General features: G+C 43.4%; 1 protein-coding gene across 1 annotated transcript; it reads right to left on the bottom strand.

Annotated features, from left to right (window-relative positions):
• Positions 1–299: 299 nt before the first annotated feature.
• On the bottom strand, positions 300–5,724 carry LOC133475847 (uncharacterized). Its single transcript, XM_061769284.1, has 3 exons — positions 5,208–5,724; positions 2,991–3,137; positions 300–518 (listed from the first exon to the last, which is right to left on the bottom strand). Exons 1-3 carry the CDS (start codon positions 5,619–5,621, stop codon positions 396–398), a joined length of 684 nt encoding a protein of 227 aa, XP_061625268.1. The 5' UTR covers positions 5,622–5,724; the 3' UTR covers positions 300–395.
• Between the last annotated feature and the right edge of the window lie 10,083 nt (positions 5,725–15,807).

The raw sequence follows: 15,807 nt of genomic DNA, 5'->3' as shown, positions 1-15,807 counted from the left end.
AATTTCCATATTATGATTTGGTAGTAGTGTGTTTATTTACATTGGGACATTTTGGAAAATATGTAGCACAAATAGGATATGTATCAAATGTACATCCATCCATCCATCCATTTTCTGAGCCGCTTCTCCTCACTAGGGTCGCAGGCGTGCTGGAGCCTATCCCAGCTGTCATCGGGCAGGAGGCGGGGTACACCCTGAACTGGTTGCCAGCCAATCGCAGGGCACATAGAAACAAACAACCATTCGCACTCACAGTCATGCCTACGGGCAATTTAGAATTCCACCGTGCCGCCTTCAAATGTACATATGAAATAGAAATAACAATATAACGTTAATACAAACAACATTTAATAAAAATTTAATTAGTTTCCACCTCAGTCTCAAGTCGTTTTTGGTCATGTTCCTCTAAAGGGAACTCTAGAAATGCATTTTGTGTTCTTTGTCTTTTTTGCACTCACTGGGGATTGAAATTCTGGAGAGCTGTGTGCTGTTGTAGAAGTCTGTTGTCTTGTAGGTGCCTGTTGAGGAAAATATGTCCAGTTATTACTTTAGCCTCATGTGTGTTCCCATAAAGTAAACTGAGGTCAAACGAGGATATTCACAGCTCACGGCGATGAAATACTGCATTACATGAGTGATTATAAGCTACAGCTAAACTATACTGAACAAAAATATAAACGCAACACTTTTGTTTCGGCTCCCATTTTTCATGAGCTGGACTCAAAGATAGAAAACCTGTTCTACATACACAAAAGGCCATTTCCCTCAAATATTGTTCACAATAGCATTTCTCTTTTGTCAAGATAATCCATCCCACCTTAAAGGTGTGGCATATCAAGATGCTGATTAGACAGCTTACACTGGCCACAATAAAAGGCCACTGAAATGTGCAGTTTTGCTTTATTGTGGGGTTCTTGGGGGTCAGAAAACCAGTCAGTATCTGGTGTGACCACCATTTGCCTCATGCAGTGCAACACATCTTCGCATAGAGTTGATCAGGTTGTTGATTGTGGCCTGTGGAATGTTGGTCCACTCCTCTTCAATGTCTGTGCGAAGTTGCTGGATATTGGCAGGAACTGGAACACGCTGTCATATAGGCCGATCCAGAGCCTCCCAAACATGCTAAATGGGTGACATGTCCGGGAGTATGCTGGCCATGCAAGAACTGGGATGTTTTCAGCTTCCAGGAATTGTGTACAGATCCTTGCAACATGGGGCCATGCATTATCATGCTGCAACATGAGGTGATGGAGGATGAATGGCATACCAAAACCCCACCGCCACCATGGGCCACTCCATTCACAACGTTGACGTCAGCTGTCTGCCATCTGCCCTGAACAGTGTAAATCAGGGTTCATCCGTGAAGAGAATACCTCTCCAACCTGCCAGACGCCATCGAATGTGAACATTCGCCCACTCAAGTCGGTTACGATGCCGAACTACAGTTAGGTGGAGACCCCGAAGAGGACGACGAGCATGCAGATGAGCTTCCCTGGGACGGTTTCTGACAGTTTGTGCAGAAATTATTTGGTTATGCAAAGCGATTGTTGCAGACAGCTGTCCGGGTGGCTGGTCTCAGACAATCTTGGAGGTGAACATGCTGGATGTGGCGGTCCAGGGCTGGTGTGATTACACGTGGTTTGCAGTTGTGAGGCCGGTTGATGTACTGCCAAATTGTCTGAAACGCCTTTGTAGACTGTTTATGCTAAAGAAATGAACATTAAATTCACGGGCAACAACTCTGGTGGACATTCCTGCAGTCAGCATGCTAATTGCACACTCCCTCAGAACTTGTGACATGTGGCATTGTGCTGTGTGATAAAACGGCATATTTCAGAGTGGCCTTTTATTGTGGCCAGCCTATGGCACACCTGTGTAATAATTGTGCTGTCTAATCAGCATCTTGATATGCCACACCTGTGAGGTAGGATGGATTATCTCGACAAAAGGAGAAATGCTCACTAACACAGACTCCACCGATTCTGTTCCTAACTTTTATGGAGAGAATTTCAAGGCGCAGCCGAGGCGTAGAGGGGGTCCGGTTTGGTGGCCTCAGTATTGCATCTCTGCTTTTTGCAGATGATGTGGTTCTGTTGGCTTCATCAAGCCGTGACCTCCAACTCTCACTGGAGTAGTTCGCAGCTGAGTGTGAAGCGTCTGGGATGAGAATCCGCACCTCCAAATCTGAGACCATGGTCCTAAGTCGGAAAAGGGTGGCATGCCCTCTCCAGGTCAGGGATGAGATCCTGCCCCAAGTGGAGGAGTTCAAGTATCTTGGGGTCTTGATCACAAGTGAGGGAAGAATGGAACAGGAAATCGACAGGCGGATCAGTGCAGCGTCTGCAGTGATGCGGACTTTGTATCGAATCGTTGTGGTAAAAAAGTGGCTAAGCCGAAAGGCGAAGCTCTCGATTTACTGGTCGAGCTAGGTTCCAACCCTCACGAGCTGTGGGTCGTGACCGAAAGAACGAGATCCCACACACAAGCGTCCGAAATGAGCCCCCGGGGACTACCCAGGACACGCTAAAGAGACTACTTCCTTCGGCTGGCCTGGGACGCCTCGGGATCCCTCCGGAAGAGCTGTATGAAGTGGCTGGGGAGAGGGAAGTCTGGGCGTCCCTGCTAAAGCTACTGCCCCCGCGAGCCGACCTCGGATAAGCGGTAGAAAATTGATGGATGGATGAACTTCAAAGAGAAGTTGAACAAGTATGAATTATTTTGGGAAACGCAAACTTGTGGTTATAAATCAAGTATCATTTGTAGATGAGCAGAGTCATGCACGTGACGTATAGGGCGCAGGTGGAGACAGGCTTGAGCAACGAGACGTGGAATGTGGGATGAATCTTTAGGGACTCTGGCAGTTTTAACTGGACGGAAGTGGGATTAATGATTTTGATGAGGGGAAAAGGACCAATGAAGCGTGGAGCGAGTTTACGGGACTCTGTTTGAAGGGGAAGGTCGTGGGAAGAGAGCCAGAAGGATTGACCCACCTTGTATTCGGGCGTCTGGGAGCAATGACAGTCCCCGAGCTGCTTGTTGCGTGCCGCGGACCGGTTCAGCGCTGCCCGGACGCCCTTCCAAACCGCCTGGGCTCTCTGGAGGTGATCTTGTACGGAGGGAACTGGCACCGCCTGCTCCTGTAAGTCGAACAGTGGAGGTTGGAAACCGTAACGGTAGTGGAGCTGGTGAGGGAATTATGAGCGTATTCAATCCATGGGAGAAGGAACTCCATGAGGAGGGGTTGCGGGCGGCCACACAGCGGAGTGCCAATTCCAGGGTTTGGTTGGCCCGCTCCGTCTGGCCGTTACAATAAAGTTAATCAGTTTGAACATTAAATATCTTGTCTTTGCAGTGTATTCAATTAAATATAGGTTGAACATGATTTGCAAATCATTGTATTCTGTTTTTCTGTTGTTCTGTTTAACACAACGTCCCAACTTCATTGGAATTGGGGTTGTAGATGGCAGGAAGTATATACAGTAATTAATGTACACACTTTTTGTGACATTTTTGTTTGTTGGTGTGCCGTGAGATTTTTCAATTGTAAAATATGTTCCTTGGCTCCATAAAGGTGGGAAATCACTGCTCTTGTCAGATCGTGTATTCTAATCAGTCAGGTCAAACCAACATTACATGACAGAAATAATGTGTGCTAACTTACTGTAATTAAATTATTTTTAATTAAATGACTTCACCCACACCGAAACTTTAGAGCATGATTCAACAGAACGCCGGCATGTTTACGTCCAACTGTTTGTGGTACCACTCGCTTGCTAGCCTACATAACGTTTTTGTCGCCACGGCAACGAGTGTATCCGGTCTCATTTGAGTTGACAAGCTAAAGCCCAATGATCGTAAAAAACGGGATGCGTTGGTATCGGAATACAAGATTTTATTGCAGTAGTCTGACATAGTGCAATCTTGAAAGAGCAAATTTGTCTTGTAGTCTTAATCCGGCCGGGCATTGTTGTCTGTCTCAGACGTCTCAGACGTGTTGTCTGTTCCACACCGCCGACATGTTTTTTTTTTGTTTTGTTTTTTTAAATAACTTAATTGGCCGTCAGATATTTACAGGACTACGCCAAAAGACATGCGACAAGGATAAAAATAAACTAGCTTTTGGATTCAAATATACTGTCTTTTGCCGAGCCGATCAAAGACGTCATTGATCGGATCGGCAAAATATGACAAAGCCGATCAGCATAAAATGCTAATTATCGGCCAATAAAATCAGTGTAAAGTCATTGATATACGTTTCTTATTTACAGTGTTCATCTGCCTGTTAATATTCTCATTCATTCAGGTCATTTCATTCTCAGGGCACTGAATCTGTTGCATTTTGGAGGTACAAGATACAAAATAATAAACGTAACAAGTTATGATGATACATACCCTATTAACATTATTGCTACTTTCTAATGTGTGTCATCTTTCATAACAACACAGATTAACTAGTTTTGCCATTTTACAAACCACCTGAATAATGATGACCCGACTGATTGTTGTTGGTGGTGGCCTCACATCGCAAGCAGTGGCTAACTGCTAATGCTACTTCAGAATCAGAATCATCTTTATTTGCCAAGTATGTCCAAAAAACACACAAGGAATTTGTCTCCGGTAATTGGAGCCGCTCTCGTACGACAACAGACAGTCAATTGACAGAACACTTTTGAGACATAAAGACATTGAGAAAAACAGTCACTGAGCAATAAAGGGTTGCTAGTTATCTGGTAATGCCGGTACATTATTATTTTTTTGACAATTGTGGAAAAAGATGCAGAGTCCTCTAGCACTTAGAGCAGTTCGAATGACGAATATTTCAATAGTCCGGTGCAATGACCATTGTGCAAAGGGCGCCGAGACTTCAAGCGAGTGGTACGATAGTCTGAGACAATGTTGACTGTGCAAATGTTGGAGATACTCCTCAGTCAGTGTGCAAATGTTGCAGATGCTACTCAGGCACATGAGTGGCCAGTCTTGGTCAACAACAGATATGCAAATAGTGCAGCGAGGTGAGACTACTACAGTGAGTGCACGAGTAATATATAATTGGCCCGACAGAAATGTGACAACAAACTCAAGACAAAAGACTTGTCTTGAGTTTGACAAGTCTTTTGTAGGTTAGGTGTTTACGTAGTTGATTGCAAGAGGGAAGAAGCTGTTGGAATGTCTGACAGTTCTTGTTTGCATTGATCGGTAGCACCTACCTGAGGGAAGGTCCGAGAGGATTTTGCACGCTCTTGTCTTAGTTCTGGCAGCGTGCAAGTCCTCAAGGATGGGTAGGGGGGTACCGACAATACTATCAGCAGTTTTGATTGTCCGTTGCAGATGGAGTTTGTCGTTTTTTGTAGCAGCACCAAACCAGACTGTGATGGACACAGGACTGATTCGATGACCGATGTGTAGAACTGCATAAACAGCTCCTGTGGCAGGCCGTGCTTTCTCAGAAGCCGCATCCTCTGCTTGGCCTTTTTGAGGACGGAGTTGATGTTGATCGCCCACTTCAGGCCCTTAGAGACTTTAATTCCCAGGAACTTGAAGATCTCGACGGTTGACACAAGCTCGTTGGACAACGTGAGGGGCAGCTGTGGCGAAGGATGCCTCCTGAAGTCCACGATCATCTCTACAGTCTTGAGCGTGTTCAGCTCCAGGTTGTGTCGGCCGCACCACTTCCTGTCGATATGCAGACTCGTCACCGTCCTTGATGAGGCCGATGATAGTGGTGTCATCTGCAAACTTCAGGGGTTTGACAGCCAGGTGCATTGAGGTGCAGTCGTTCGTGTAGAGAGAGAAGAGCAGCGGAGAGAGGACACAACCTTGGAGCGCCCCAGTGCTGATGCTGCGTGTGGATGAGGTGGTCTCCCCCAGCCTCACCTGCTGTGTCCTGCCCGTCAGGAAGCTGTAAATCCACTGGCAGATAGCAGGTGAGACGCTGAGCTGGAGAAGCTTGGCGGAGAGGAGTTCAGGGATGGTGTTGAACGCTGAGCTGAAGTCCACGAACTGGATCCTCGCATAGGTCCCTGCACTGTCGAGGTGTTCTAGGATGAAGTGCAGTCCCATGTTGACTGCATCATCCGCAGACCTGGTTGCTCGGTAGGCAAACTGCAGGGGGTTCAGCAGGGGGCCTGTGACGCTCTCGAGGTGGTCCAGCATGAGACTTCAAAGGACTTCATGACGACGGATGTCAAGGCGACAGGCCTGTACTCATTTAGACCTGAGATTGTAGGTTTCTTGGGGACTGGAATGATGGTGGAGCATTTGAAAGAGGATGGTGCGTCGCACAGTTCCAGAGATCAGTTGAAGATTTGAGTGAAGACTGGGGCGAGTTGGTCCGCGCAGACTTTGAGGCAGGATGGGACACATGGTCTGGGCCTGCCGCTTTGTTAATCTTTTGTTGTTTGAAGATGTGTCTCACATCCTGTTCGCGGATGTGATCAACGCAGAAGTCGGTGGTGTGATAGTGGTCGGTGGTGCGGCTGGGTGGGTGTGGGGTGGACACACTCCAGTCTGTGTAGTCTAAACAGCTTTGAAGTTCCATCTTTGCTTCATTGGTCCACTTTTTCACTGTTTTCACTGTAGGCTTTGCGCATTTAAGTTCTTGTCTGTACGTCGGTATTAAGTGAATTAAGCAGTGATCAGACAAGCCCAGTGCTGCACGAAGTTTGGCATGGTATGCGTTTTTTAGCGTAGTATAGCAGTGGTCTAAAATGTTAATTTCCCTGGTGGGACAGTCAATGTGCTGCTTGTATTTCGGGAGTTCGTGGTTAAGTTCAGCTTTGTTAAAGTCCCCGAGAATAATGAGGGGTGAGTCCGGGTGTTTTTTTAATTTTTTTTATTTCGTTTACTTGTTCGGTGAGCATCAGCAGTGCGGCGTTCGTGTTAGCTTGAGGCGTTATGTAGACACCAGCCAGAATGAATGATGTGAACTCACGTGGTGAGTAGAATGGCTTACAGTTCAAAAACAGTGACTCCAAATGCGGGCTGCAGTGTGTGCTGAGCTCCGTGACGTCCGTACACCATATTTTGTTGATATAGAAGGATATCCCGCCGCCTTTTGTTTTCCCCGATGATTCCATGTCGCGGTCTGCCCAGTGAAGATGGAAGCCGGGAAGCATGAAGGCGCCATTGGGTACAGCGTCACAAAACCAGTTCTCCGTAAAGTACATGGCGGCGGAACGTCCGAAGTCTTTACTGGTCTTTATCAGAAGATGAGGCTCGTCCATTTTGTTGGGTAGGGAGCGTACATTCGCGAGGTGGACCGACGGGAACGCCAATCTATATCGCTTGCGGAGTTTCAACTAGATGCCTCCGCCTCCATGCGCTGAAGACCGCGGACGCCGCTCCAGTGAGTAACTCGGGGGAAAAAACTGAGCGGATTTGTGAAAGTTGGTGAAAGAAAGTCCGGAGGAGCCTCCTTGATGGTTAGGAAGTCTCCCCTTGTGTAAGTGAGTCATGTAATGTCTCCAAAGACGAACGAAAAACACAAAAACAATACTAGAGAGCGTGTAACCAAGTCGACCACACTGGTAGGCGCCATCTTGGTATACTGAAACAATGTTGTTGTGCTGGCAACAGAGGGTGACAGGTTGTACTGACTGCAATAGCTTTTTTTTTTTTTTTTGCTTTGCACAATCACTTGGGTAGTGGTACTTCAACACAACACAGTGCTGTCCGTTTTTGAGGGCGCATACATTCCTTACACATTGGCTCTTTATAATAGCATTGCTCCACGTCGCTTTGGAGACGCTGCCACACAACTGGCGTCGCCTCCGTCGCCAGGTCAAGGACGGGCCGCCGCTGACTCAGCATTGTCACAGACATTTCCATTTTGTTAGATCGAACAAATACGCACACAGCTGATTACCGTGATCACGAGCGATATTAGGAATCCCACGCACTTTCCTGACAGGAGATGCCATGCCCCAATATTGACATGAACTTTTGGCCCACATGAAAATAAATGTTACAGAATATAGGCAAATTGTAACAGCAAAGTAAACTACAAGGGCTATTAGAAGCCGCTCCAGGAGAGAAACAGAAACACTTTCACTTCCACTTTTGACTGTGCACAACATGCATTCAAGGACCACCAACAAAACATCTCAAACACAGATGAAAAACCACCATCAATCAATTAAATCTAACAACAAGTTCCACCAGATGGTGCCAATATACAGTTTATATATTTGAATAGACGGGATAGTCAGCGAATAGTGGAGGATAAGTAAAAAAAAATAATTGTGAACTTGCGAAAGCCAAAAATAAATATGGTTTCACTTATTTACATTTTTGTTGTTAGAACGAAAACTAATGTTCACGCATGAAAATCTAAATTAGCATTGAAATGAGTAACACATACTGTAGATCATAGATTGTAGTAATGAGGGTTTTATGCTGCCGATTCTGATACCGATCATCCATGAGTGAGATTTGCCGATCACTGCCGATACCGTTCATATGGATTAGCTGTATATTTTTCAATTTATTGCCGATATGATCCAACATGTTTGTTTGGGTTTGCTTTGCAGGTGCTGTGGGCCTGCGCAGTGTGAAGGGAGATGCTACACTAGAGCTGTGTGATTCTTTTCCTTCGGCTTGTCCTGTTAGGGGTTGCCACAGCGTGTTATGTTTTTCAATGTAAGCCTATCTCTTGCATCCTCCTCTCTAACACCAACTGCCCTCATGTCTTCCCTCACTACATCTATCAACCTTCTCTTTGGTCTTCCTCAAGCGCTCTTGTCTGGCAGTTCCATGCTCATCATCCTTCTACCAAAATACTCACTCTCTCTCCTCTGGACGTGTCCAAACCATCGAAGTCTCTCTTTAGCTTTGTTTCCGAAACAGCTAACCTTGGCCGTCCCTCTGATGAGCTCATTTCTAATCCTATCCAACCTGCTGACTCCTATAGAGAACCTCAACATCTTCATTTCCGCTATCTCCAGCTCTGCTTCCTGTTGTCTCTTCAGTGGAGTGATAGGCATGGCAGTTCTTTTGTGTGTACTGAAGCATTAGAATTAGTTCTTCAAAAAGATCCGTTCAAACGATTCGTTCACTGAATCGTTCAGTTATTTTTCACAAAATCATTCAAGTGCTTCCTCATTCAGTTAATGATCCACCCCTAAGGTTCAAGTTCACTAAACACGTTCACCGAAAGACTATGCGTTGTTGCTGTCACGTATTGTAAATTAGGAAAGGCAGGAGGAGTTAAAAAATAAAAACAAAATAAAAATTAAAAAAACTTAAGCTAAGTTATCACCTACCTCTCTCTCTCAGTAAGCGCTCGAACACTCGGCTTCGGTTGTGACTCGTGAACATGCGTGAAGCCAGCTCAGCTACCAAACATCCTTTCGCGTCCCCTGACATCCAGCTCGCCAGAAGAAAGTGTTCACTCCAGCCGTTTCAATCCTTTTTGCAAAGTCTACCACCATCGGTCCCTGCAAGTTCCTTTCCTGGATGCCAAACTTCCCCATTACTAAGACTGCGTGATTATGTGAATAAAATAATGATCTCGATTATTTTGATTGATATTGAAATCAGGATTAATAAACTTGATTTACTTTACAACTCAACTACAAAAACTAAACAGTAAATATAACTTAAAAGAACAACGATTAAACAAATTATTCACAAGTAAAATAATAATATTAAAATAATTGAATTTTAAAAAACAAAGAGTTATGAGTCCTGGCTAAAGACGTGCCAAAGATTGATTGATTTACTACCAAGCTGTTTTTAACTATACAGTATAGTGTACATACAAATGAATCTATTATATTTTTACATATCTTTACCTACACTGATGGATTTGTTTATTATGTTAAATGAATTAAAGATGCCAAAAGTGGCCCTTGTCTCCTTTGATTTGTCTGTATGTGGCTCTGTGAAGAAAAGGTTTGGACACCCCTGGTTCAAAACAACCTAACCAGTTTGTGGATTCGTCTAAACTTATCATTGAATTTTGATTCTATTAACTTTTTACTTCTTATCAACTTCACTATGAATTTCAGAGGTTCTTTTTAACCACTCAAACTATGAACTAAAAGGCAATTTATCTGGGCTATGTAGACAGTGACCCACAGTTTAACTTGTTAGCTGCGTCAATGTTGGCATTACACATATTTTTAGTTTCACTCACCCGATTGACTTAAATTCAGCGCAGGGGAGGCTGAAGCTCAGAGCGAGAGGGAGCACGTCAGATGCGGTCCCTTATTACTTTTTACACATCGTGAAACTTCCTTTACACTATAAAATATTCTTCCAAGTATTGCACTGAGGTGACTGGTCATTTATTTTAACAAAGTTAAGACACACTTTTGATCGCCGACGGCGCTGGGCACAAGCACTTCTTTGTGTTCCTTTCCGTTGGTTTTCACTAATTCTTCTTCGTTGGGTTTTGCTACTTCTTCTTCGTTGGTTTTCTCTGCTTTCTTCTTCAGGGTCGGCGTACTGTAGGCAACTGGAAACTGAAATTTTAAAATATGAACGATTCCGGGAGCATCGGAACGTTAGTCCCAGTTCCAATCGACTCTCAGTGCCCAACCCTATCGACAATGCTAATTCCGGATAGTCAAACTCACCTTTTAAATGTTAAGAAGTCTTGTCATTGATGGTGTAGGGCAGGCTATAATTGGTCATCTTTGCTGTTGGTTATGTTTAATGTAATGATTACCTGCGCGAATAGAGTATAGCGTAATCAAAAATATTAACTGTGGGCTAATAATAATTGGGTGTCCCCATTCATTTCATATGCCTCCCGTATAAGTAGATTTAAGAGCTGACTCTTGTGTCGCATAATTTGTTACCGGCTCCATTCTAGATTTCTTGTCGGATTAAAGGCTACTTTTATCCAAGATACAGGATGTGATGCAGTCTTTTAAGGGGCTCTGGTTGTCACTTTTACACCCTCCAAAGAAACATGTCTATATATACAAAGCCAGAGCTCTGAGAATATGTTAGTTGCTTCATCTTGTGAGACTCTACATTCAGAAAAAGAGAGGTGTGTGTGTACTGATGAAGTTATTTTACCTTGGCTCACTTTCAGAGTTCCGGCCAAAAAAAGCAAACTCCTCACAGCCTGACTCACTGATAATCAATGATGGAAGGCATGTCAGCAACAATTTGTATCTATGCTATCATATCGCAATACTCCGAATATACATCCATTTTCTGTATCATTTTATTCAAAGCAGCTTTGATGTGCCTTAATACAGCCAGTAACATTTCCTCTTTTAAAATGATAAGTGGGAGGATGGTTGAAGACTCTTAATCTTTATTTGTGCATCATTCCCCTTGTGATTGAGTTTAAAGCTTCAGATAGACTCGAGCCATGGGGTCTATCAGTATGTTTACTTTTTAATAATAATAATAATAATAATCATCATCATCATCGCAAAAAAAATAGTGTTGGCTGGTCAATAGAGGGTCCTGATCGGAAAGTACCTCCTGTTGCTGAGTTACTGACCTTGGAAAATGGCAGGAGAGACTAAGTAATTCAGTGAAGTCCCTTAAAACAACATCTTTTGAGAAGAGAATGTATCAATGTTTAGAACGCGGATCCGACCAACGTCAGGATCTGAGCCTGCATGGTATGACAGATTGAAAACCATTTTTCTGATGAAGGCGACAGAAAGAGTAAAGACTCCATTACTCTTGCTTAATTATATGTATGATGAAAATGTTAGTAGTGCAACTGTTATTTAGTGTTAAATAGACGTTTTATTAAGTTGCGTGTTTTATCAAATTGAATGTTGACTCGAATGCATCAAATCCTGGGCAAGATCCCATCAGAAGACTTTAGTGTTTACTTAGTCAAAGTACCTGTCTTGTATATATTTTTGGTCTGTGGGTTGTCTGATTATTTTAAACTATGCGTGGCACATTTTCAATGGGAGAAGGTCTGGACTGCTGGCAGGCCAGTCAAGTATCCGCACTCTTGATTACGAAGCCACGCTATTGTAACTTGCAGAATGTGGCTTTGCAATGTCTTGCTGAAATAAGTAGAGACGTACGTGAAAAAGACGTTGCTCGGATGGCAGCATATTACCTTTCAGCATTAATGGTGCCTTCGCAGATGTGCAAGTTACCCATGCAATGGGCACTAACACACCCCAGTACCATCACAGATGCTTTCTGTTCAACTTTGCGTTGATAACAATCCAGATTGTCCTTTTCCTCTTTGGCTCAGAGGACACAATGTCCTTGATTTCCAAAAGCAGTTTCAAATGGGGGCTCATCAGACCACAGCACACATTTCCACTTTGCGTCAGAACATCTCTAATGAGCTTGGGCCCAGAGAAGCTGGCAGCGTTTTTGGGTGTTGTGGATACTGGCTTTAGCTTTGCATGTTAGAGTTTTAATTTGTATTACTTGAAGGGACAAACTGACAACAAACAAACTCACAAACTGACAATGATTTTATGAACTGTTCCTGAGCCCCACGGAGCAATATTATTAACACAACGATGCCGGTTTTTAATGCAGTGCGCCTGAGGGATAGAGGGGCCACTGGCATTCAATGTTGGTTTTCGGCCTTGCCGTTTACTTACAGAGATTTCTGCAGATTCGCTGAATTTATTTGCTCTCGCAGTTATTCACAATGTGGTGAAACTCGGCCAATCCTTGCTTCTGAACAACTGAGCCTTTCGGGGATGCTGCTTTGATACGCAATCATGACACTCACCTGCTTCCAATTCACCAGTGTTTTTGAGCATTCCTCCCAGTCTTTTGTTGCGCCTGTTCCAGCTTTGTTGGAATATGTTATTGGCATCAAATACAAAATAAGAGAATATTTGCACACAAAAAAAAATAGGTTTCTGAGTTTTAACATTAAATATCTTGTCTTTGTAGTGAATTCAATTGACCATAAATTGGCCATAAAGGATTTGCAAATTATTGTGTCTCTTTTTTAAATTATTTTATTTACATTTTACGCAACATCCCAACTACATTGGAATTGTATATACAGTGGAACCTTGATCAGAACCTCTTTTATAGAAAATGTAGTTTGCTTCAAACGATTTCAATTGGCTGTAGTCAATTAAGATGAGAATAAACCGTCCTGTGGCGGATGATTCTTCTTGTGAAGACAACACTGATGACAAGGAACACTGATTAAGAGTTATTGATGAAAACCATGTTCATTAAAATGTCAGCAGGAGGTTGGAAAACTCTGGAACTCTCATTACTTTAGGTCAGTCTTTGTGGCATTGTTTTCATCCATGGTCAGAAGTGGGTAGAGTAGACAAATATTGTACTCAAGTACTGTTACTTTAGAATAATATGACTCAAGTAAAAGTAAAAAGTAGTCATCCAAATATGTACTTGAGTCAGAAAGTGCTCTATGAAAAAAGTACCTAAGTAAAGAGTAACTTGTGAGTAACTTCTGATTAGTTTTTTTTGTTTTTTTTTAATCTGAGCATGAACATCAAATAAAACAAAAAAATAATATGTGGGAGTTGACACACACCTGCCACCATTTCAATTTTTAACTGCTCAAAAACAACAACACATGCATTGGGCCCTTCAGAAACATTATTTGCTCTATTCACTGAAATGACTTGATGAAGAAGTTGTTTGCAGAACAGACTTAGTGATTGCGTGTGTGACACCATATGATTTTGCCATATCACTGCCATTACAATAATAGAAACATCTGCAACTTACCGCAAGGTGTTTTCTCAAGTTAGAAGTGGCCTGAAATATCCAAGTTTGGGCAGTCACAATTTAAGAACTGCATTACAAAGCTGTTATTTTTTGGAGTCTGTAAAGTAAACACTCGCGCGGCAGTTTTTTACCCCCCAAATGTGTCATTTTGATTGGCTCGGGAAAGGCCACGTGCGCGGTCATGTGTCATGTGCCTTGTGTCGTCTGATTGGTGAATTGGAGTCAAATGACATTAGTGATCGCGTTGGATTGGCGCAATGGGCGCCTGATGCGAAAGTCGAAGATGGAAAAAACTTTGTTATGACGCTAGTAAATCTAATATCCTCACAAGATGAAAAAAGTATCCATCCATTCATCTGCAACACAGTGAACAAGTGGTCAGCACGTCTTGCCTTATAGCTCTGAGGTTTTGAAAAAGAATTCCAGGTGCTCCGGCTTCCACTAGCATTCCAAAACCATGCATATTAACCATTCACAAGACCGAAAAGACAAGATACATTGACATTTCATTTCTTTTGCCTTTTTTTTTCATATTCTTATTTTGGGTATTGGAGTAATCCAAAAATAATTTTTTTAAAAAGTAATCAAGTTATGTTACTTTTATTTTATGGTACTTGGATTATGTTACTAGTTAAATTTTTTAACATGTAATTTTATCAGAATACATTTTTTAAAGTACTGTATTTTCGTGACCAGAAGGCGCACCGCATTAAAAGGCGCAGTCTCAGCTATGCGGTCTATTTCTGTATTTAACATACATAAGGCGCACCGTATTATTGGGCGCAGCCATGGTAAAACATACACTAGCTTAAAACATACGGTAGCATGCATGCATGCTAAAACATACCCTAGCATGCATGCTAGGGTATGTTTTTAAAAAAGGCAGCGGGAGCAAAACTGAGTTCGGTTGTATTATATTTAACAATGTATTCACGTTATTTTTTTATCACTCCTCATCCACAAATCCATCCTCAAGTCCTCATCTTCTGTATCCGAAACGAACAGCTGGGCAAGTTCTCCATCAAACAGGCCGGGTTCCCTCTCATTGTCTGAGTCAGTCTTGTTGCCGGGGGGTTGTTCAGCAATGATGCCGGCTTTTGCGAAAGCTCGGACAACAGTCAAAGCAGATACCTTAGCCCAGGCATCCACAATCCATAAGCGTGTCTTTACGTAGGTGCCATTTTTGGGGGTCCTTAGCCAAACCGATGTTGTTTTGCACAATGCACATACCGGCACTATATACCTACTGGGGGCGTGCGTTTAGTGTCCTCCTTCATGCACACCCTTCCCCCTTTAACAGCTGCATGCTGTCCTCAGTCACGTCCGCCTTTCCTCCATATAAGCAGCGTGTCGGCAGGAAAATGCTCCCAGTCAGTCAAGCGGCACACAACAACATTTACAGATTTTGGAACTCGACGCACCCATAAGGCGCGCCGCATTATAAGGCGCCCCATCCATTTTGGAGAAATTTTAAGACTTTTAAGTGCGCCTTATGGTCGTAAAAATACGGTAACCTTCCCAACCCTGCTGTAGGGTCACCCATGACTTCGTATTGAGGCTGCTGCATGGGTCAGAAACACTGTACAGCGTTATCTTGAGCGAAGCTGTTCATACAGCAGACAGTGTACTCCATCTATTTTCTTTTAGTGATACACTATATTGCCAAAAGTATCCGGTCACACATCCAAATAATCAGAATCAGGTGTTCCAATCACTTCCATGGCCACAGGTGCATAAAATCAAGCACACAGGCATGCAGACTGTTTTTACAAACATTTGTAAAAGAATGGGTCGCTCTCAGGAGCTCAGTGAATTCCAGCGTGGAACTGTGATGAGATGCCACCTGTGCAACAAGTCCAGTTGTGAAATTTCCTCACTCATAAATATTCCACAGTCGACTGTCAGCTGTATTTTAAGAATGTGGAAATGTCTGGGACGACAGCAACTCAACCACAAAGTGGTAGGTCACGTAAACCGACAGAGCGGGTCAGGGAATGTTGAAGTGCATAGTGCCCAGAGGTCGGCAACTTTCTGGAGAGTCCATCGCTACAGACCTCCAAACTTCATGTGGCCTTCAAATTAGCTTAAGAACAGTGCGCAGAGAGCTTCATGGAATGGGTTTCCATGGCCGAGCAGCTGCACACA

The sequence above is a fragment of the Phyllopteryx taeniolatus genome, chromosome 3, assembly GCF_024500385.1.
Source record: "Phyllopteryx taeniolatus isolate TA_2022b chromosome 3, UOR_Ptae_1.2, whole genome shotgun sequence".
Taxonomy (NCBI): domain Eukaryota; kingdom Metazoa; phylum Chordata; class Actinopteri; order Syngnathiformes; family Syngnathidae; genus Phyllopteryx; species Phyllopteryx taeniolatus.
The sequence above is the reverse complement of the archived record's forward strand: the minus strand, read 5'-3'. Positions and strand labels throughout refer to the sequence as shown.